The sequence below is a fragment of the Pelodiscus sinensis genome, chromosome 17, assembly GCF_049634645.1.
Source record: "Pelodiscus sinensis isolate JC-2024 chromosome 17, ASM4963464v1, whole genome shotgun sequence".
Classification (NCBI taxonomy): Eukaryota; Metazoa; Chordata; order Testudines; family Trionychidae; genus Pelodiscus; species Pelodiscus sinensis.
This window is the reverse complement of record NC_134727.1, coordinates 19,035,307-19,059,986: the sequence shown is the minus strand read 5'-3', so window position 1 is coordinate 19,059,986 and position 24,680 is coordinate 19,035,307. Positions and strand designations below refer to the sequence as shown.

Below are 24,680 nucleotides of genomic sequence, written 5' to 3'. Positions count from 1 at the left end.
TTTTTCCTTTGAGAAAGCGGAGGTACTAAAATGCATTTCCATATCTGTATATGTCACCATGGGTCAGGAAATAAAACTAACAGAGCACCAGCATTCATGGTCCAATACACCCGTTTCTCTCACAAAACTATGCTTATTATGTGAGCACCTCACACTAGTACGCAGTATAGAAACATTCTTGCATTTGCTACAAATCAGCTGCGGCCACAAATTTGTCCCTTGGGCAACAGGAGAATTTAAAGTTCTTTTCTCTTAAATGAGAAATTTAGTAAGTGATTGCTGTATTAACATACAAATGCTACTCAGAAAAAAAATTCAGCTGGTATTTTCAAAGGAGCGTCACCAATTTAGACTTATTGAGGATCTGTTTCAACACATTTAATATGCCAGGTGATAACAGGAGGGAGTTCAGTTCTGTTCAATGTTCAGTCAGCACCCTATGTGGGTTTAGGATAAGTAGAATGAAATTGTACAGAAAAATACAGAATTAATTGTTTCCCCTGTTCCACTTTGAGCATTTTGAGGTATGGATAACGCATTTTAAATGCACTTCACAAGAGTTAAACTTTGCTTTGGCTTCAGTTCAACAGATATCTCTGCCCCTTCCATTACATCAGTTCTATCTTACTAAAATAGTGAAAAAACTAAGCCAGCCTCACACATTTTATCCCACCCTAACTGCTGACCAATAGGGGCCCTATCCACAGGAAGGTACTAGAAAGAAACATTAAATTTGGTTGTTAAAGACAAAGAGAGGAAAACAAACAAACTGCTATTACGTTCTGCAATTTGTATGCTCTGTGGGTTCCGATCCAATCTTAGCAACCCTTGCCATTAACATAAACCCATAAGAATTGTCCTGTATTTGTGACAACGTAATGAAGAGTCAATTGCAATGTCCATTGTTTCTGCAAAAAAATACAAATTCAGAAAACCAAATCAGAAAAATCTTACTCATGCAAATAGCACTTACTAAAGGGAGTAGTCCCTCTGGTCTCAATGGTTCTCAATTTACATACATGTTGCCTGAACAGAAATTGCATTCTCCCCCACAAAATTCAGCTAACAAAAAAACACACATCAGCTAAATCTGCTCAGCTGATTAATTTGTCCATGTTTACGGTTAACAAGAAATACATCTAAGATGCTTAAGTCTTACATTAGTACAAAGAAATTTATGTTCAGAATATGGATATGAAAATGAGGTATACGCCTATCAGTTTTTACTTTTGATACTAGGACATGTGTTTCGTTTGTAAGGTAGCTCCCAATTCTTTCTAAGAATCTAGTCAAACTGAAATGTGTTTATGTTGTGTATTTTAGTCTCTGAACCTTTATGGGGGTGTTCCAGGCTTGGGATTTTTTTGTAACAGGAAGCGAGGTGTTAGCTGGAAGGAATTAATATGGGACTCAGACTTTTCCACATGCAGAAAAATGGAAAGATGCCCAGTTGATAGTACTATATAAGTTAACATATCTGGGCATGTGAAAAGTGGTGCTATTTACTTTTTACCAAGTGAGTCACAAACACCCATTCAGCATATCTTCAAATCTCAGAATTGACACTGATTATCACAATTGACTAAATCACTCTGTCTCTGTGCCTGGAGTGAGAATGACGGGGGTGCATATGCCAAACTTCTTCTGTCCCCCTCTCTGCCAGGGAAAAGGATAGAAAGAACAATGGCTGGTCTCAGGCAAAAAGAAGAGAAGCAACATTTCTTATTTTCGTATACATGTGCCTTGAGTGAGTGTAAAAGAGCATCCCAGAGCTTCACAGAACCTAGTTTGCACTGGCTTGAAGTGGACTAGATGCCAGACTCACAGGCCACAGCCAACTCATAAGGAGGCACTGTGGCCCATTGCACTGGAGTCAAAAGAATTCCTGCTGGTCATCATACAAGAAAGTCTAAGGCTGGAGCCCAGGGGAGAAGGCCATCCAATTACCTTCTGAAGAAGGGGCCAGCCCATCAAAAAGAATAAGTCAGAGGGAGCAAACAGGCCACCATCCAATTCCTCTAAGACAATACCACATCAGATACAATAGAAGGAAGTCAGAGCCTGCTAGGGAAGGTTTATCTGCAAAGGCTGTCAGAGGAGTACTCTCAGAGAAGCCAAACCTTCCAACATTTAAAGTTTTTTGGATTAACAAAGAAACATCCTGAAACTGAATTATACCCAGGAGATTCTACAGAGTCTGAGCAACCAACCGGAAAAGCACATCACTGCGACCTATACAGGATGTACCCAGAGCAAGTTTTCAGTTCAGCTTGTATTTCACCCCTATCAAACTCATTCCAGCTGTTCTCTAGTCTCCATGTTACCTATTCACCTCCACTTGTAATTCTTCATTTCATCCCTTGCTTTCCTGGAACCGAAAGAACATTAAGGCACCATGTGTGCTGCCTGGAAATAACAATCCAAGTGCATTAACAATTATCACTAATGTGAGAAAAATCTTGGTATATTCCCTCCCTTTGGTACATTCATTAGTGAATGTAATGGGATCTTTCAGCAGCATCCTGCATCTCAAAGATATCTGATATATTATGTGGCAGTTGCTATGGTTACATTGTTTATTTATTGTTAGTAGTAATAGTATAAAAAAGTAGGGGAAACTGCACAGCTCCTCACACAAGCTTTTCTACCATGAGTAACTGCTGCCCCGTGGCAACTTAGTAATTAACTCATCCTTTTATTTGAAATCCATGTCTGTGGAGAAGGGTACAGACACACACCATTTGCCTTTAAGTGATTCATCTGTCTGCAAGTAATATCAGCACAGATCAGAGTCCTATAGAAAACTGTGGAAACGCAGTGCCCTACATGGAAGAGTGGGAGACTAGCACTGTGTGAGCAAGCATGGGAGAGCAGTAACTTATGGAGAAGCACAGCAAATTCATTACCAATCTATGGAGAAGCCCATGGAGAGCATGGCAGGTCATCTTACAAGGGAATGCTTCAGAACAGCACCCGGCGGTAGGAAGATAAAAGAATGACAAGTGGAGATGGGAGATAATGTGGGAGAGCTACACTTATGAGGGAACATGGCAGAGTGGAATTTCTCCAGGGAGAACAGAAAACTGTGATTGGTACCCTAGATTGTTGCAATGGTGATGTGCCCTCTTAAAAATGCCTGGAGGGATGCATAGCTAGATCCAGCCATCTGTCCATATCACAACATACAATATGCTATAAAAGCAACAAAAAATCAAGGTGCAATAATTTTGACAACGTGCCTCTGGCAGGCACACAGTAAATTCTTTACACCACAGCATGTAAGAAACCCTTGGTGGCATCTCAGTGGATTTCAACTACAAACACAAATAAAGAAAGATTCTGGACCAGAATGTGCCTCTATTGAAGTCAATGGCAAAACTCCCCATCCACTCCAATAAGAGAATGAGCCATGCACTCTCATAAGAAATGCAGTCCCTGCCCGGTGAGAGTTCTTGCACTGCAGTATCTATCAGAGCAACTTCTTGGACATGGAAAGGCCAAAATTTCTGCTGCTGTAAGCAGATGAAACTCCTCTGACATTAACAGAACTTCATCCATTTACTAACAAAATGTTTGGACATGCACTTTCACCTGTCCCTAATATAAAACTATTCTTAATTCTGAGAGCAAAGCATTAAATAGCTGCATGCTTTTGATTATCAAGGGATTTGCACATCGTCTGCCTTGCAGGGTTTGGTTTGAGCACCCAGGCTCTCTCCTTCGGAGGGAAAAGCTTGTATTGAAATTTACTGTTTAGTGGATAAACATGACTCTGAAATAGGCTCTGTGGTTTCATTTCACGTCTTTGGCTCTGGGTCAAAGGAAGCTCATTGCTTTGGAAGGTGTTCTCAGAGATTCCATTGCACTTTGGGAACCTGCTGAAAAGTGCGTTGAATCATTAATCACACTGTATATTAGAAATACCTTCCCCCAAGCAGTATCTGGACCTTTCTTGATTTGGAGTGATAAGAAATGCATTGTGGTTGCATTCTCAAAAGGAAAGGATTACATAGCCAGTGACTCTGAAAATGGATCTCGCTACCTTATAGCACAAGGTGAAGTTTCCAATCTTGTTTAGCGAAGCGATGATCAATACGTGCAACTGATTTTCCAGCTAGATAAATTGCTCACAAGAAAACATCTGAAATATCTTAATTTCTCCTCTATCCATCCATCCACCCTCACCCTTGTTCTGTTAGCTACAAGAGTGTGGTTTTATTACTTCAGTATCTGGGGACCAATGAGTTTAGTTTTCTCAAGAGAAAGATCTATGAAAACCAAAGAAATGTGGAAGTCTTGCAATGGATGGTGTTGAGAGTCCATCACTGCATGTGATGTGCTATTTACTTTGCCACTATGAAGGCCAGTGCTCCACAGCTTTGCTAGAGTTTAGTGATTACTGAAGTCATACTGGAGACACACAATGAAGTTACTTGGTTTGCAATAAGGGGGGAGAGGAGCTGAGGTACAAACAGTAAATGAATCAGAGGCTTCTGCTGACCTCTGTGTTAACTGAAAGTGGTTGCAAGAGGAAAGGCAAAGGGAACCACTGGAGACACCGCCCTTCCGAATAGCCAAAAACCTTCAAAACATAATGTATCTTGAAACCAGAAAATCATTTGACATGTCCTGAGTTTGCTAGAAAGATACTAACCTGGTCACTTCAGAATTATTGTACAAAATTAACATAAACAACAGTCCGGTAGCACTTTAAAAACTAACAAAACATGTAGCTGGTATCATGAGCTTTTGTGGGCACAGCCCACTTCTGGTCATCTGAAGAAGTGGGCTGTGCCCACGAAAGCTCATAATATCATCTACATGTTTTGTTAGTCTTTAAAGTGCTACCAGACTATCTGTTGTTTTTTAAGTTTATCCTGCACAGACTAACTCAGCTACTCCTCTGAAGCTTTTGTACAAAATTAACACATGACCTCCTTGTTCTCAAAAGCTGCCATCTGAAATGTCATAGGCTACAGAGGATGTGAGCCTCACCTGATATACCTAGGCCTTGATCCATTCTGATTCTGCAGAAAGCAATATATTGTCTTGGTAGGGCCTTCAGGTACCTCTACGATCATGCGTTAACCTACCAGATCTTATCTACTGCACCAGGATAGCTTTGTTACTTAACAAAAGGGATCAGTATAAGCAAAACCCTGACAGCATGACAAACTGCTATGTATTTCAAAATAATCACCCCTCCTTGATGGACCTGTGAGATCTTATGGCTGGCTAGGAATACCTCAGTAACACAGTGAAAGGACAAGAGCCTAAAGACAGTTCAAAAACTTCCTCAAGAGGCAGTCTATAAATGTGAATCAGTCCAGAAGGAAGGCTTGGAAACATTTTGTCATTTCTTCTCTGAAGGGGCAAAAGATAAAATAAGGAAAGAATTCCTTGTGTGTATAGACAGTTCTACCTTAATATTATTTTAACATTTTCTTGTAACCCGTCTACATATAGCTATTTAAACATATGTCAAACTATGCATGAGATGACACATCTAACTGAAGAATAAGCTTAATTGGTCAAAGTTCCAGGACACACTGTACTGAGCTATAAAGAAACACAGTCTCATATATTAGAAGTGACAAGTTACAGAAACTATCTGAAATTCCTGGAAGAGGTAAGACTGAAATTAGAATCATTGCCTAGGGACAATTGCTGCTGTCAGACTTTATAATTAAAGAGATCATCTCTGTACTGTTGTAGATGGATGAAAGATACACCTATATAAGCTTTGATCCTGACTTTGGCAGGCTCATGTTAGAGGATTGTCTAATAAGTATTAGCCTCTTCAATAAAAGATATTCAACAAGGCAAAATACAGGGCATCTAAGGATTCAACTGTCATGTACAGAAGGTTCTGAAACTTCCCCAGAGAAGGAAAAATGTTTTCTATGATGTAACTACATGGCTTGGAGAAAACGAATACATTCAGAAAACTCCCTCTTTTACCTGTGAACTGTTGGGTACCAAAGGCAGAGAGGAATTTAACACAGAGGAAGGACTTGACACATTAGGTAAGAAACATGAACAGTCCGAAGGAGAAGCAACTCCAGAAGGATCAGCAGCAGGTGGGTAACAATCATACATATGGAATCCCAGCAGCTACTTTCCACTTGTGGTTATTGATGGAGTCTCACTTTGCTTTATTATCACAACATTTATTTTTGGCTGAACTGATGATAATACTTCCCGTAGGGGAAAAGGCAGAAAGGAAGGCACCTTGTTTCTTATCCTTTAAAGATGATGCTTGATTTACCAAGTGACTAATCCAACAGCAAACTTAAATATACACGAGCATTCAGAGATAAATCTCCTGGATACTATCTTGCCTGTCTCCTCACCTCCACCCCACTCATACACACCAGCTGTCGACACACATCTCACTCACCTTTTCCACACAACTCATCCTGTTGAAATCAATGGGATGACTCATTGGCTGTTTCTAGACTGCAGGGTTTTTTCAAAAGAAGTAGCCTTTTTTCGAAAAAACTTCACCAGTGTCTAGATTACAGCCGCTTTCTTTCTAAATTAAATCGAAAGAACGCGGCTTTTCTTTCGACGGCAGCACTCATTTCACGAGGAAGAATGCCTTTTTTTTAAATTGTTCTTTCGAAAAAAGGCGTTCTTGAATGCAAACAGGGCTTTTTCGAAACAGAGCATCCAGACTGCCTGGGTGCTTTCTTTCGAAAAAGTGGCTCACTTTTTCAAAAGAAGATGTTGCAGTCTAGACGCTCTCTTTCGAAAGTGGCTTTTTCGAAAGATTCTTTCGAAAAAGCCTCTTTCAAAAGAAGCTTGTAGTCTAGACGTACCCATTTGGTCTAGGATACATATAGATAGATTCTGTTTCATTTTACAACTGAGGATCTGGTTCAAATACATACAAATACTCTAGTTTTAATTGGCCCATTTATGAGACCTTGTGGATGATATTTCCAAAGCATCACTTGCTGGAATGCTGCACAGAATAACTACCTGGCAACAGAGAATCATGGTCTCATCTATATAACGTTTTTTAAAGAAGAAAAAAAGCTTTTTCAAAGTGTAGCCAAAATTGAGATTATAAAAGTTAAGCATTTACTGTGCTTCCCTCTTACAATAAAGCAAATGCAGAACGATTTCATCAGTATCAGATAATAGACTTGCCTATAATCAGAGAGGTATTTTAATAACTTTCCTAAAATATGCATCCATGTAAAAATGAAGCACAATAGAAAAAAATCCAGTACAAAAGTAATAAAATATAATCTATTATCTCAGCTCATTTTGGTTAAGAAATAACACCACAATACAATACATGAGGCCTCATGAAAAACAGGCAGGTAGAGATTTATAGTCTTATCCGTTTTCAAGCGTGAGGCTGAGTGATAAGTGGCAGGGAAAAGCACATAATTAAAATCATATTGGTTTAGGGAATAAGAATTAGCTTTACAGAGAAATTGTTGCACTGCCAGGCTGCATGGGAAGCAATGTGGGTCCACAGCAACCCTCCAGTGCAGCAAAAGGAAAGCCAGTTTAAACATTTAACTGATGTGCCTGACATGAGCTTTGGTATCATAGCCTACTTCCCTATGGCCTGACTCTTCCAAACTACTTACGCTATATGTAGGGAGAAGTCAAGAGCAGATGGCAAGGTGAGAGAAAGAGATGGATTAGAAATACAAAGATGAGGAGCATAAACAATTCAAGAAGAGGGTCTGAGCTTTTGAAACAGTGTGGGGATTGAGTAGTTGGGAGGGGGGAAGAAACCGCATAACAGGAGAAGATAAAACAAGACTTATATAGTCAGGCAGACTACATTTTCAATCTTGGGCCTTCAACATGTATAAAACAGAAAGGATCAAGTGTCCTTTTTTAATAATAGGGCCAGATCCTTGGATGGAATTAAAATCTGATCTGGCATTGTCTGTTTCCAGATTGAGGACTACAGGATTGAGCTCTAAATAAATGGTAACACATTGTTACTTACAATAATGATAACAATTCTATTTAGTAGGTGCCTTTGGCACTATGCAAATCTTGAAAATGGGATGCTGTATTTTATTCCTCCTTTAAATCTGTTTCTCAGGTGCAGTGTCTAGTTCTACTGCTGGTTTGCATAATGCATCCTGGGACACATATGCTGCGGTTTCCATGATCCAGGATTTAAAAATTCTGAGCTCTGTCTATACTAGCACACCACATACTACAGTGGCACCATTGGTGGACACTGGGTTTGAAAAGTTCCAGGCAGCTGTGTCATTGCTAATATCAATATGGTAAAAATCATCAGCATGATATGGCCTCGTGTAATTTCTTGAGATCAAAGTATAACATGCCTCTTGAAAAAAAATGAGACCACAAATATTTATTCATAGGCCACCTGAAAATGAGGCATGGATTTAAATGTTTCAGATCAAATCAAAGGAGTTACCCAGCTGTGCCACTTGGTGAACTGATTAAAAGCAGAAAATAAACAATTCAACAGTGTTTTACAAAAATCCTGTTAAAAAACTGAATACTGTATTCTAGAAAGCTGAACCATCAAGTCTCAATTGCAATAAATACCAATGAAACTGATTTGTAATAGATCATTCTGATGTACAAGGGTGTCTGAAGTGATATTTGTCTCCTAATTTAGTGGGAAAGAGCTGTAACAAAATTGTTTCTACTTGAAGTCTGCATTGTTCTTAATTTCAGACTTAGTGAAACACATCCTCAAACTCTACAGCGATGAATTGAACAAAGCCTTAGATTATTACAAATCCAGCCTTAGTTTTTCAGGGACAAGGAAAGTTGGACCAGACACAAGTCTTGACCTCCCTTTGGGGCTGGATCCTGTTCCCAGTTAAGTTAGTGACAAAATTGTAATTGACCTTACTAGACACGAGATCAGAATCAGATCTTATAAGATTGCATTCTATATTGTGTATTGCTTAACTAAAACATTAGATCTCCTCAGAGAAAAGTGAGAAATAGTTGTGTCATATTTTGTGTTTGATTATAGGAGGAGCTAAGAGTATTCAGTACCCCCACCAAAATGGGCTTTTTCTGGCCCATTTTCTGGAGAATAGAGTTGGTTGATAATTTATTGACACACATTTTTTTCATTGGAAAATGGCAATTGGTTGATAAGGTCAGTTTTGACAAATTTCTCATTTTGTACAAATTTTGGTAAACAAGTTTTAAAAGTATTGAAATGTTGAAATTAAATTTTTCTGGTTCAAAGTAGTTTCAAAATATAAGCCAGTTATCATTTTTTAAAATTAATAATTTAAAAGGTGAAAATCCAAACAAAACAATTAGATAATATAAAACCAAAATCTTTCAATTGACTGGAACCCAAATATTTTGGGATTATCAGTTTGCAAATGTTTTGAGGTTTTGACACTTGATCATGATTCACGATGGGAAATTTTTCAAAATCTCAAAGTTTTTCCCAGCACAGAAAACTCTTTCTCTAGTCATTTCTGTGTTTTTCCTAAAATAACAGCCTATATCTAGACCTATGGAAGAGCTCTATGTAAGCCAAAATTTTGTCTCACCAAAAGAAATTAGCCTAATAAAGGATATTATCTCACCCACCTTTAATTTCCTGGGATCAACATGCTGCAACAACACTGGAAAACCTAATTCTTAAAAGGCAAAACTCTCTTTAACCCCAGAGGCGAGTACAGCATTAAGTTTTGATATTTTCACTGTTCCAATGTATCAATTATTCTGCAATACATAAAGCTAACACCCTAAGGTACCATGAAATGACCATCTCTTACCTTTAATCTTTCTGTTACGCCATCGGTGAAACTGACTGTGAATTCAGCAATTTTTGGCACTCTGAGTTTTCCTTTGTTCTTCTGGTCAGGCTGATATTCTGTTCTTGTTTTCACGATCACCTGAAAAATGTCAGTGATTTTAAGCTTTAAGTGAAAAGATGTTTTTGTTATCTTAGAAAAAGGCTTTTCTGTATGTCATTTCATTGGACACTCTCAGATGTGTTACAAACATTAATGCAATTGGAGAACCAGGTAAAATAGATTAGAATAGTTCAGTAAAATAACTTCATCCATCATTGAAATTGGGGCCACATCTGAGATGAAACATTAAACTGTAGAACTACACAAAAGCATAGAAAATCACATACTATTGAATCTGCAAAAGGCTTTCCAATGGATTATATATAGTTATTTAAGTTGTGCTTGGACTTTGAGATTACGACTTGTGCTGTTTAATAAGCTACAGGACCAAAGACATAATGTTGAAATCCCACTCAAATGACAGAACTTGCAACAGCATGGCCCATTTCCCCTCTTAAAAAGGTATAAAAAACCCAAACCTGTGAGGCGCTGAGCACTCACAATTAGGCCCAGAGGCACCAATGTCACTTTCCACCTTTTCCTGAAACGTTCTGAAAAGAGCTGACAAACCACGTTCCTGTTTAATTTATAAGACTGATGGGAGATAATCCCGGGTACTATAACTACAGGTTTTTAAAGGGACCGTGTCAAATTATTAACACTTCAATTTGATCCACATTAAACCTATTTATATTCTAGTGAGAATAATGCTAAATATTTTATATTAAACTCACAAAAAAGAATGTTACACACTGAACATATGACTATTCCTAGAGCTGACCCGAAGACAAGCACACAAAGGCGTACTCTGACAGCTGTTGAGAGATGTCATTTCTATCCCCCCCTCCTTTTTTTTTTTTTTTTTTTAAAGAACCTAGAACACTACTGGAGAGAGAAATGGCACAAAGTTTCTAAAAGTAGGGCTTCCACAAAAAGGCAAAAGACTCATGTGAGAAACAAAATTCTGGAGCTCTGAGGAACTTAATCATTCAAAGAATGGGAATTTCTTGGCAATCCCTAAAAACTGTTGAAGAAAATTCCCCAGTAACTGTAAAATGAAGAATATCAAGCCTGATTTGGACCAGAAGGTGTCCCTAAAATTCTCCTTCTTCACTTAAATCATATGAAACAGAGGAGGAAACCACTGTGGGTTCAAATGCAAAACATATAAAAGCCAATATTTAAATGTTAAATAATATTCCTTCCATTTTATTTTTTACAGTAGCAATCACAACAGCCTTTAAGACAGTTAGGAGGAGTGATTCAAATGCATTTATATTAAAATAGCTTTTCAGAACACAGTGAGCCCAGTCTGAGCCCTGGTAGCACTACACTAATATTGGTGAAGCAACACCAGTTGCTTGGCACATTTGAAATGACACAGCAGTTTCTATGCAGTGGAGAGTAGTGTAAGGTTCAATCCTATGTGATCCTTACTCAGTTATCACTCAGACAAAACACCCACTGATGTTAGCGTGAATTTGCTTGAGTAAGGATGAGTTAAAAGTAAAGGATCTGAGGATTTCTCCAAAACAAAGCTGAGAATATTCAAACCCATACCTAATTGGGCCCTAATTCTTCCTCTTTGCCGTTTGTAAGCACTACCTGTAAAGCACCTGCAAATCAGTTCTCAGAAATACCTTATGTTCTATTTTTAAACCAACCATTCACAATACCCAGATCCCTTCCACTCTGCTGTTTCCAGCTGCATATATTTTTTCATGTAATTGCAAAAAGCAATGCAGAAGTAAGGCAACAGTGTTCGTTTTCTTTCTACAGTGTCTGATTTATTTCCAACATAATCCTTTTGACTTCTTTCACATTTCTTTCAATTGTTTAATGTAGATCTTGTGTGCAGAGAAATTCCATAACTGAAGGTGAGAGGGTTTTCCCTTATGCTCTCACAGTAGGCCTCAATGCAGAGCTATAAAGTATTAAGAGCCTTGCTTGTTTCTATATATAATTTATACTTTTCCCCTGCACATTCGTTGTTTACCCAGGTTTTCTTACACACAGTTTTACTTCAGCCAAGGACCTCTCCATCATAAGGGCTTAGCTATGCCAACTACAACCAGGAATCAAGTTTGATATGTTGAAAATAAATCTAGTCAAGCCCATACTATCTACTGAAGGATCCCCACTGCACTATTTTGTAACAGTCTTCTCAGGAGGAGGACAGAAAAAAATCCCAATCCCCAGTTATCAGGGAAACTACTTGCACCACCTCCACTGGTTGCTAGTCTAGCAGTTAAACCTTTGTATGGGTGGGGTCCTAATTACTCTACCAATCAGATTAATTCACAGGGCTGTGCTAGAGCTGTAATAGAGGTGTTCAGGAATGCTCTTCTATTACATATGGTCTGGTACATTCCCAAGGCCAGATATTTACTCCCCAAGGCTATGTCTACACTGTTGGCCTCTTGCGCAAGAATAGCCATTCTTGTGCAAGAACCCACAGAGCATCCACACTGCCCGCCCGCTCTTGCGCAAGATGATTTACAGTATGGCGTCAGAGGAGAGGGCTTCTTGTGCAAGAGCTGTGCAAGAGCGACGCTCTTTTCTAACAAGTGTAAGCCCTCTTGCGCAAGAGTTCTTGCACAAGAGGGCAGTGTAGATGTGCAGCAGGGGTTTCTTGAGCAAGAAAACCCTATGGCTAAAATGGCCATCAGAGCTTTCTTGTGCAAGAGAACGACCACATTGTCATGGATGCTCTTGCGCAAAAGCACATGGCAGTGTGGACGTGTTCTTGTGCAAAATGTTCTTGTGCAAGAACCCACCAGTGTAGACATAACCAAAGGGTATCTTAATCAGTCAGCTGGTGGAGTGACTGGGCAGAAAAAGAAAGAGGCTGAGTAGAGGCAGTATAATTGTAATGGTAATCTCAACTCTGTTCCTAAACAGCCATTAATAAAACCAGTGCAAGGGGTACTGAGTATGAACCCCTTGTTCATCAAGTGCCCCCTCTTAGGGGGTAAAAAAATCACCTAGCTGGGGTTAAGTTAACAGTATCCAGTGATAGGAATGAGCTCCATCAGGTGGTGCTGCCTAACAGGCTTCTCAATGCATATACCTAATAGTGATGTCTTTGGAGCATGTCTAAACTAGCACTGGCATGGATTTTTCACAAAGAAATGGAAAACGTGAAAATCGTTTTCATTTTGCCAGCTTAGAGTAGCTTTTGCTTATTCAAAATTCTTGGTGTGATTTTTTTAATATAACTTTTATTTGTTGAAAATGTGGGGTTTTCTGGTTTTCAGAGCTTTTCCCTCATCCCTAAACACGCGCGTGCACACGCGCACACACACACACACATACACGGAGTTTTTCCTTTCCCCCTTATTATCCCCTTTTTTATTGCTATTAAATGGCAGTAGACTCTATACAAATCTATAGCCAACTGGCTATTAGACTGTATAATAACAGAAAACCCCACAGTGAAACCTCCACAATCCATACAGTGATCAGAGACCATTTATTTCTACATATCCTTGAAGCAGTTTCATCATAAGGCCAAGACCATATATCACATCATGTACCTCACCAAGAAAGGTACCTTGGGATTCTTAGAGTTATTTGTTATAAAACACAGAAACTATAGAGGGCCTCATTCTCCCTCATTGCACAACAGTGTGACTCCCCAGTTACTCCTGACAGCAATATACGGGAGTAGACAATTGGGCCCCAATTCACATTTAATCTCAATACAAAATGAAGCAAAAGAAATTCCCAGGCTCCCTACTTGCTTCTTTCTGATGAAGTTACAGTGGAAATGGTCTGTTTGGGGGAAGGCAACTTCCCTAGAGAGCTGCCTTGCTGTTCATATCAATTGGGTTTACCACTGTTTTAGAAGGTTTCTAAACTATGGCACTTGTGCATTAGCATAATTCAAAATGATCTGGAAAAACTGGAGAAATGGTCTGAGGTAGATAGGATGAAGTTTAATAAGGACAAATGCAAAGTGCTCCACTTAGGAAGGAACAATCGGTTTCACACATACAGAATGGGAAGCAACTGTCTAGGAAGGAGTACTGCAGAAAGGGAGCTAGGAGTCATAGTGGACCACAAGCTAAATACGAGTCAACAGTATGATGCTGTTGCAAAAAAGGCAAACATGATTCTAGGATGCATTAACAGGACTGGTGTGAGCAAGACACCAGAAGTCATGTTTCCCCTCTACTTTGAACTCATAAGGCCTCAGTTGGAGTATTTTGTCCAGTTCTGGGCACCACATTTCAAGAAAGATGTGGAGAAATTGGAGAGGGTCCAGAGAAGAGCAACAAGAATGATTAAAGGTCTAGAAAACATGAACTATGAGGCAAGACTGAAGAAATTGGGCTTGTTTAGTTTGGAAAAAAAGAAGACTGAGAGATAGCGGTTTTCAGGTATCTAAAAGGGTGCCACAGGGACGGAGGGGGAGGAAATTGTTTGCCATTGCCTCTGATGATAGGACAAGAAGCAAAGGGCATTAATTGCAGCAAGAGAGCTTTAGGTTGGACATTAGGAAAAACTTTCTACTGTCAGGGTGGTTAAACACTGGAATAAATTGCCTAGGGAGGTTGTGGAATCTCCACCTCTGGAGATATTTAAGAGCAAGTTGGATAGACACCTATCAGGAATGATCTAGACAGTGCTTGGTCCTGTTGTGAGGTCAGGGAACTGGACTTGGTGTCCTCTCAAGGTCCCTTCCAGTTCTAGTGTTCTATGATTCTACCATACCAGCAAGCATTCACTCAAAACCACCTAGGGAAACAAACATCTTCATTGTGCCGTGTCAAAATGCATTAGTCTCCCGAGTGACCTATAAAGCCACACCGTACTGTCTCTCATTTTTCCTTTGCACATGCTTCCCCATGTCCTCATCTCCTTTTGTCATTTGGGCCTTGACATTATTCACTGTGACTCCACAGGCACAAAGGTTTGTGCTTGCAGATAAGTATCTAAGGGTATGTCTACACTACAGCGCTAATTCGAACTAACTTAGCTCGAATTAGTTAATTCGAACTAAGCTAATTCGAACTAACGGATCCAGACTAAAAAACTAGTTTGAATTAGCGTTTTGCTAATTTGAACTAGCATGTCCACATTAAGTGGACCCTGAACCGGGGTTAAGGATGGCCGGAAGCAGTGCCGGCAGGGCATCAGATGAGGACTTAGAGCGTGGAGCTGCTGTCTCAGGTTAGCCGAGGGCTGTGCTTAAAGGGACCCGACCCCCACCCTCGACAGACAATTCTCAGGGGTGCCCAGCTTGCAAAGCAGCCCTGGCTTGGATTGCCCGGAGTACCCACACTGGGCACATCACAGCACTCGGCCATCAGACCGGCTGCACTTGCCGCAGGCTGCCATCTGGGGAGAAGGGGCAATTGGGGGGCTGCAGGAGAGCTTCCACCCCCAGAAGCCCGCAGAGCCAGCCCAGTCCTCCCCATCGAGGGCTCGTACCCCATTCCTCCCTCACCTCCTTCCACTTACCCTTCCCTAGCCCCCCTTCTGATGTACAAAATAAAGGACAATTGTGTTCAAAAATAGAATCTCTCTTTATTGAACAAAACTGGGGGAGACTGTGAAAAGGAGGTGGGAGAGGGGAAGAGAGAGGGTGGGAGAGGGGAGGGCAACTACAATGTTCAGGGGTTTGGAACAGGTCCCATATGAAGAGAGGTTAAACAGACTGGGACTTTTCAGCTTAGAAAAGAGGAGACTGAGGGGGGATATGATAGAGGTCTATAAAAGCATGAGTGGGGTGGAGAGGGTGCATCAAGAAAAGCTCTTCATTAGTTTCCATAATAGAAGGACTAGAGGACACCAAAGGAAAGGAATGGGTAGCAGGCTTCAAACTAGTAACAGAAAGTTGTTCTTCACACAGCAAAGAGTCAACCTGTGGAACTCCTTGCTGCAGGAGGCTGTGAAGGCTACAACTAGAACAGAGTTTAAAGAGAAGTGAGATCAAGTCATGGAGGTTGAGTCCACGGAGTGGTATTATCCAGGGGGTAGGAGTGGTGTCCCTTTCCAAAGTTTGTGGAAGGCTGGAGAGGGATGGCACGAGACAAATGGCTTTGTCACTGTCTTCGGTCCATCCCCTCCAGGGTCCCCTCCAGGGTCTGCCTTTGTCGGCAGACAGGCTACTGGGCTAGATGGACCTTTGGTTTGACCCAGTACGGCCATTGTAAGCTCAGGGCTCAGGGTCGGGGATCTCAGTGGACCACCTTGATTTTCATGCACAACTGCTCCTGGGTGGCCAGGCTGGCAGCTCTCCTGCCCTAGACGGCCACTTTCCTGTGCCTAGTGCGGAGGTCGTGGACGAGGTCCACGATGTCCGCACTAGACCAGGCAGGTGTCCGCCTCTTGTGGTCCCGGGCAAGCTCTCGGGAGCCGCCAGCCTGGTCCCGGGAAGAGGGGGAGGGCTGGGGGGCATCGGGTGGCTGGCTCGAGCCGTGCCAGGTGCAGGGTCTGCTGGCTGGGTGCTGGCAGGCTTGCACCTGGCACAGGCATCGTAGCCAGCCCATACCCCTTTAAGAGGTCCGGGGCCGGGAGGGAGGCAATAGAGTTTCCCTGGTGTTGGCCAGAGTGGCCACCAGGGAAAGCTGGGGAGGGCTAGCCTCCCACTAGTTCAAATTAAGGGGCTACACACCCCTTAATTCGAACTAGTAAGTTCGAATTAGGCTTAGTCCTCGTAGAATGAGGTTTACCTAGTTCGAACTAAGCGCTCCGTTAGTTCGAATTAAGTTCGAACTAACGGAGTGCTAGCGTAGTGCCTATCAAAGTAATTCGAACTAACATCCGTTAGTTCGAATTAACTTTGTAGTGTAGACATACACTTAGACTAAAGCATGGATTCTCAAAAGCATTTAGCTCCTATTTAAATCAATGGGAGTCTATGGGAGTTAGGCATCTAAACTCCTTTGAGGATCTGGGCTTAAGATGTTTGGGGCAGAGGATCCATGATTATGCATTTTGTAAATCAACATGCACGTCAATGTCATACTGGAAAAATATTTTTCAGCCTATCAGTGGGATCGGTTTAGCCTTTGTTATCACTGAATAGCTACTATTTAACACTTGTCAGCCTTCATGTTTATTCACCAAAGGTACGTCTACACAGCAACATTATTTCGAAATAACTTAGTCTGCGTCTACACAGTTATTTTGAAAGAAAGTCGAAATACTGTCAAGCTGGAGGACTTCTTACTCCAACTCCTGTAACCCTCATTGTACGAGATGTAACAATAGTCGGCAGAAGAGTGCTCTATTTTGAAATAAGTGATGTGTAGACGCTCCCAATTTCAAAATAAGATATTTATAAATAAGCTATGCAATTGACGTAGCCCAATTTGTGTAGCTTCTTTTCAGTTAAGCCTTGCTGTGCAGATGCACCTCCAGGCCCTGATCTAGCAAAGACTTACAGAAGTGCTCAAACACACTGGCTGCGTCTAGACTGGCATGATTTTGCGGAAATACTTTTAACAAAAAAGTTTTTCTGTTAAAAGTATTTCCACAAAAGTGCGTCTAGATTGGCAAGGATGTTTTTGCACAAAAAGTGCTTTTGCGCAAAAGCATCTGTGGCCAGTCTAGACGCGATTTTGCGCAAGAAAGCCCTGATAGCCATTTTAGCCATCGGGGCTTTTTTGTGCAAAACAATTCTTCCCTGTCTACACTGGCCCTCTTGAGCAAGTATTCTTGCGCAAGAGGACTTTTTCCTGAGCGGGAGCGTGAAAGTATTTGCACAAGAAGCACTGATTTTGTACATTACAAAGTCAGTGCTCTTGTGCAAATTCAAGCGGCCAGTGTAGACAGCTGGCAAGTTTTTGCGATTTGCGCAAAATCTTGCCAGTCTAGATGCACCCACTGTATTTGCCCCCACTGAAATCTCGCAGAATATAGCTTTACTGCTGGCTACCCCTCTATCTATAGGCTTGGTGCCAGAGGTGTATTCTAGACAAATGCCAACTCAGGAGATCTTTGGGCAAAATTATGTTGTTGTTATAACTTATTTACAAACTACTTACTACATTTTCCAGCTAGGTCCCACCTTTCAGCTACTCAGAGATGATGCTGTAAAGGCAATAAAGCGGCAAAAATAAAATATTCTCGGTTTGCTTCACTTTGTGTCCACAGTACAACCATCCCGTGAAAGCTGCTTGCAAAATGATGCTTTTAAATACGTTGTAAAACACTTTAAGAAGAGAAATGAGCTTCTTAGCTCAACAGGGAAGTGCTTCTCTTTCTTTGGATCCCGCCTCCCCCGCCCACCTTTCTCCAGAAACAAGTTTAGCTATCTCTTGCCCTCTTTTATGGCCCCACTCTAGCAAAGCACTTAAGCATGTGCTTACTACATAGAAGTAGTCCTATTAATGTCAATTGGGGTTACTCAAACGTACAAAGTTAAGCATTTCCTTAAGTGCTTTGATGAAGCCTAAAACTCTTACTTCAGTCACCTTCACACAGCAATTTGTAACAAAAACACTTAGCGGGCCTGTTGTGATCTTCATCCATAGAGCTCTATATAACAGCACCTACACCATTATCCTTATCTTCAGATTAGGAATCAGAAACAGAGAGAGGGAAGTGTTTTGCTGAGACCCAACAGTAAGTCAATGGTTGTGGCAGGAACAGAAACCAGCTCTTGTGATTCCCCGACCCATGCTCTATCCACCCGCCTAACACAAAATGCCACCTATTCTCTCAAGTTCCCCCACTATCAAAAGGCTAAGTGGAGCAAAGTTCGGACAGTGGCACATTAGAGGACAGAAATGGCTCCAAGGCACACTCCATCTGAGCACATCGAAGCTTTTAGCATGCTGTGGAATCAGGGGGTAAGAGGAGTAAAAAGTTAAACCATGGAAATGGAAGCTCTAGTACCATTTAATCCAGTGATGGGAAACTTAGGCTAGTGAGTGTGCCACATGAGTGGCCCTCCTCCATCTCAGTGGGCTGCAAGATTGTTGTAACCCAGATGGTCTCTCAGGATAGGGCAGTTTTGCTAACTGTGCTTGTGTACCTAGAATTTGCGGGATGTGCTAACTGACCCACAGTAGTGCTTTGACTGGCTGCAGATGGAATGCATGGTTCTCACGATCAGTGTTGCATGCAATGAGCATGCACCTCACTTCTTGTGCCCTGGCTTTACGTGCATGTCACCTTAGAAATACTGGTAGGAAAAAAACTATGCGGACGGAAACCTGCAGACTCTGGCAACCCTGCTAACAACAAACAAAATGTCTCATGGGCCACACATAAAAACCCAGTAGGCTGCATGCAAGCTGCATGCCACTTCCCAGTGCTTTAATCCAACTGGGATATTGCAGTGTAAAGTAACCCTCCACCCACTGAAATAAAAGAGAATTTTATGGAAAGGCATGATGGGGTTATGGCTACTGCTCACTATGGGTCACCAGCAAAGATTAAACCCAGGAACTCTACCATTAAAAGCATGAACCTCTGCTGCTTAAGATAAAGGAGAAAATCCACTAGCCAGTATATGCAGCATCCTCATTGGCCTCTTATAATGATCAGCTTCTAGAAGGGGACAAAGAGTCTCACTTGGGCAATACAAGATACAGAAGTTCACGGGATCACAATTCCTAATGAAGCTAATCTGTGGGAGGAGAAGGCTTGGAAGCAGTGTGGTGGGGGGTTTTGGAGGGGGTTACTGAAACTCCATGCAAATGCCCCAGCTCTCCAAAAATAACCTCAGGTCCATCCATGGGCTCTCTCTGCAGATGTCAAGCTGGATGTGGTTTCAGAAGGCCAAATCTCCTGCTCATTCCAGAAGCAATACATTCTGCTCCTCAAATGGAACATTGTTTACAGAATTCTATGTGCTCAAACTCACTCGTTTCCCAGGCCCTATTTCTATGCAGAGGACATGTGACCATTCTTCCATAGAAACCTTTGTGTAATTTAGCTCATCTTAAATTCCCTTTTTACATCTCATTTCCTAGTATTTGAATTATGTACCTCATTTTTTTTGACACCTTGACCAAATGATGATGCAAATGCCATCTCTCGATTGCTTCAATAATCTGAAACCTACTAGATCATCTCAGCGTCTGCTCTTTTTCTCTGTTTCATATCACCTTTCACATCTTGTTCAAGCATTGCAACGCCTGCTGCACCTGCTCCTGTTCTACAACACACTGCTCCCACTGACTTCTCTGCCTACTTCTCCTACTTCTCTGCCTACTTCCCCGCTTGTTACCCAAGGTCTACCAAAACCTTCTTCCTCAATGACTCTTCTCCTTACCCATATCTTTGTGCATCTTTTCATGAAGTATACATGTTTGAATGCCGTGCATGCATACCAATTGCCCTCTCGCTCTTCATTCAAATTGCTCCCTAAAGCACACTTCTTTAGCAAGACCAATCAATAACAACACTCCATCATGGCTTTTTATTAGGCCTTTAAAATGGATGAGAATGTAGGCAGGCATAAGCTATATATGCCATGCTGTTCCATTTCCTGTAGGAAATACTCATCCTTGCATACAAGCAGAATTTTGGCTGATGAGGTCTTTTAATAAAAGACTCACAGAAGTCATATCAAAATGCACCTGCTATGTTGGGGCTAATCCTCATCCCACTGGAGTTCAAAGCAAAATCCTCTTTGTCTGCAATGAGTCCATAATCAAGCTCCTTGTGCATAAAGATGTGTTGGTTTTGGCAGACTATGGGTATAATGATGTAAGGAACAATGGATCAGATGCTATGTGAGTATGTTCAAACTATTACTTACATCCTGGGGGAAATAAATAGTCAGAATGTTGGCTATTCCAGATGTTCAATTGCTATATGAGAAAGAAAGAAAGAAAGAAAGAAAGAAAGAAAGAAAGAAAGAAAGAAAGAAAGAAAGAAAGAAAGAAAGAAAGAAAGAAAGAAAGAAAGAAAGAAAGAAAGAAAGAAAGAAAGAAAGAAAGAAAGAAAGAAAGAAAGAAAGAAAGAAAGAGGGAGGGAGGGAGGGAGGGAGGGAGGGAGGGAGGGAGGAAGGAAGGAAGGAAGGAAGGAAGGAAGACAGACCATAATCAAGGAAATAATATTTAAAACTATTTGCTTTGAATATAATAGATGTGAAATGTAACAAAGAAAAACTTTACATTTTCATATTAAAGCTTTTAAAAATCTGATTTATCTGTAAAAGGATGAAGTAGGAGATTCAGAAAATGAACTGATATGAATTCCAAATCTAGCAAAATGTAATATCATTTATTGCCACTTTATATTTGTGCTTAAGCTCTGCATTTTCCCCCCAAACAAATGAGAAATAATACTTAATGTAACTGGCACTGTGAAAACTTTAAATTATTCATTTAGAAAAGGACATGCAGCCCTCATGTAATTCCCACTTCACTGCCAAGGCACATGTAATATATTACAGTTCAGATAGTGCAAAGTGCAAATCATGAAAATTTAAAATACTACTTCCCAGGATTATTAATAATGGAGAGTCTCTCACTCTGAGCAGTCTTGGGATTGGCAAGGCAGATAAATAAAATGTGCTGCTCCTGCCAAGGAGAAAAGTTTCTTCCAGGTTCAGAGCTGATCTTTATAGCCCCACAAAACCATGATACCTCTTGCATTTGAGAGGGAAAAAAATTCATGGAGTTACAAATTTTAGGGCAGAAGGGTATATTAGATAATCGAATCTGACCTATGGAGAGGTAGTGTATGTGTGCATTCAATGCAAGGAGCTTCTGGCCCCCAGAGACTGCGTATGGGCTTTGGAGGCCAGGGTGGCTGAATTGGAGGAGCTAAGCCTGGTACGTAGATGAGGCTTTCTGGGGCACTGCAGAACTGTCTCACCTCCAATCAGACAGCCCCAGTCCTGTTAAGGAGGGTGAAAGGCTCCCAGTGGGAAGGAGAACATTCAACTGGAGCAGAAGGAAACCATCCCATAGTTGGGACCCTCCTTCCAGATGATGTTGTGGTATCCTCTCACACTGAAAGGGGGAGAAAACTTCAGTCATTAGGAAAAGGCAGGTGTTAGTAATAGGGGATTTGATTATTAGAAACATAGATAGCTGGGTTTGCGATGACTAGGAGAACCATATGATGACTTGCCTGCCTGGTGAGAAGGTTGTGGCTCTCTCGACACATCTTGATAGACATATGTGTAATGCTGGGGAGGAGTCAGTGGTCATGGTACATGTAGGTACCAATGTCATAGAGAAGGATAGGAGAGAGGTTCTGGAGGCTAAATTCAGGCTGCTAGGAAAAAGATTGAAATCCAGGACTTCTGTGGTAGCATTCTCTGAAATGCTTCCAGTTCCATGCGCAGGCCCAGGTAGACAGACAGAATTTCAGAGTCTCAATGCGTGGATGAGACAATAACAGAGGTGTAGCAAGGCTGTTATGCGCCCGGGGGCAAAGGCAAAATTTGCGCCCTACCCCTTGCCTATCCCACCATCACATGGGGCTCCCTCCAGCACACAAGGCCGTTCCGCTTCCAGCCAGACTGATGTGCCTTCTGGCCAATCGGAGGCTGCGGTTTCTTGGAGGGGCTACAAGTGAGGACCCAGATGCTGTGGCCCAATGGGTGGCATCTCCGACCGACTGGCGGCAAAGGGAATTGTGGGGGTTGTAGTTGCAGACGGGTCCTATGCACCAGCTGCGTTCTGTGCATGCTCAGCCTCAAACCCCGCCCTGTGCACTGTCCCCGCTTCGCGCTCAGTTTCGATATTCTAGCACTGTTCTTCCCTCCACTGCAAAACTGACGCCCCTCTAGCGTGGCGCCTGGGGACAACCGCCTCCCCCGACCCCCGCATCACTACACCACTGGACAATGGTGTAAGGAGGAGGGGTTTAGATTTATTAGGCTCTGGGGAAACTTTGGGGAAAGGGGAAGCCTATACAGGAAGGATGGACTCCACCTAAACCAAAATGGAACCAGGCTGCCAGCACTGAACATTAAAAAGGTCATAGAGAAGTTTTTAAACTAAGGGCTGGAGGAAAGCCAACGGGTAAGGAGGAGCACATGGATCGGACAGAGACATCTCTTAGGAGAGGGTCTATTAATAGAGATTCTCTATGTTCTAGTCAGGTGAAGAGAATGGAAGTATGGGTCAGATCACATGAGATACAATCAAATGAAAAAGAATAACACATCATGAAATGGCAGACAGATAAATAGTGACAAATTTTTAAAGTGCTTAAACACAAACATTAGAAGTCTAACTAATAAGATGGGTGAACTAGAGTGCCTCATGTTAAAGGAGGATATTGATATAATAGGCATCACAGAAATTTGGTGGAATGAGGACATTCTATGGGATACAGTTATCAGAGTACAAAATATATCAGAAGGACAAAATAGGTCATGCTGGTGGGGAAGTGGTACTATACTTGAAATAAAATGTTGAATCAAATGAAGTAAAAATCTTAAATGAACCAAAATGTTCCATAGAATCTCTATGAATAGTAATTCCATGCTCTAAGAAGAAGAATATAGCAATACGGATATATTATTGACCACCTGACCAAGATAATGATAGTGACTATGAAATGCCAAGGGAGATTAAAGACACTATCAAAATTAAAAATAAATAAATAATAGTAGGAGATTTCAACTATCCCCATATTGACTGGGTACATGTCACCTCAGGACGGGATGCAGTGATAAAATGTCTTGATACCTTAAATGACTGCTTCTTGGAGCAGCTGGTTCTGGAATCCACAAGGGAGCAGGCAATTATTGATTTAGTCCTAAGTGGACTAAATGCAGGATCTGGTCCAAGCGATAAATATAACTGGACTGCTTGGAAATAGTGACCATAATCTAATAAAATGTAACATCCCTCTGGCGGGAAAAACATCTCAGCAGCCCTACACTGTGGCATTTAATTTCAGAAAGGGAAACTACACAAACATGAGGAGGTTAGTTAAATATAAATTAAAAGGTACAGTGACAAAAGTAAAATCCCTGCATGCAAACTTTTCAAACACACCATAATTGAGGCCCAACTTAAATGTATACCCCAAATTAAATAACACAGTAAGAGAACCAAAAAAGTGCCACCGTAGCTTAAAAGACAAGTAAAAGAAGAAGTGAGAGATAAACAGACATTATTTAAAAAGTGGAAGTTAAAATCTAATGAGGAAAATAGAAAGGAGCATAAACTCTGTCAAATAAAGTGTAAAAATATAGGAAAAGCCAAAAAGCAGTTTGAAGTACAGCTAGCCAAAAATTCAAAAAGTAATAGCAAAATATTTTTAACTACAGAAGAAGCAGGACACCTGCTAAACAACCAGTGGGGCCACTGGATAATCAAGATGCTACAGCTAGCCAAAAATTCAAAAAGTAATAGCAAAATATTTTTAACTACAGAAGAAGCAGGACACATGCTAAACAACCAGTGGGGCCACTGGATAATCAAGATGCTAAAGGAGCATTCAAGGACGATAAAGTCATTGCCAAGAAACCAAACTAATTCTCTGCATTGGTCTTCATGGCTGAGGATGTTAAGGAGATTCCCAAACTTGAGCCATTCTTTTTAGGTGACAAATCTGAGGAATTTTCCCAGACTGAGATACCATTAGAGGAGGTTTTGGAACAAATTGATAAAATTAACAGTAACAAGTCACCAGGACCAGATGACATTCACCCAAGAGTTCTTAAAGAACTCACATGTGAAATTGCAAAATTATTAACTGTGGTTTTAAATGAGCTTCTGTACCTAATGACTGGAAGATAGCTAATGTGATGTCAATATTTAAAAAGGGCTCTAGAGGTGATCCTGGCAATCACAGACTGTCCAGTATTGACCTTAGACTTGCCAAATTAGTTGAAACTATAGTAGAGAATAAAATTGTGAGACACGTAAATGAACATAATTTGTTGAGGAAAAGTCAACCAAA

At 41.1% G+C, this 24,680-nt stretch overlaps 1 protein-coding gene across 2 annotated transcripts in view; it reads right to left on the bottom strand.

Moving 5' to 3' along the window:
• NSG2 (neuronal vesicle trafficking associated 2) overlaps positions 1 to 24,680 on the bottom strand; it is an 80,720-nt gene that overhangs the window by 26,576 nt on the left and 29,464 nt on the right. For both annotated transcript variants that reach the window (XM_075900278.1, XM_006139176.4), the window contains one exon: positions 9,762 to 9,881. In XM_075900278.1, the coding sequence (XP_075756393.1) occupies positions 9,762 to 9,881 (120 nt within the window). The remainder of the gene's footprint in view (positions 1 to 9,761; positions 9,882 to 24,680) is intronic.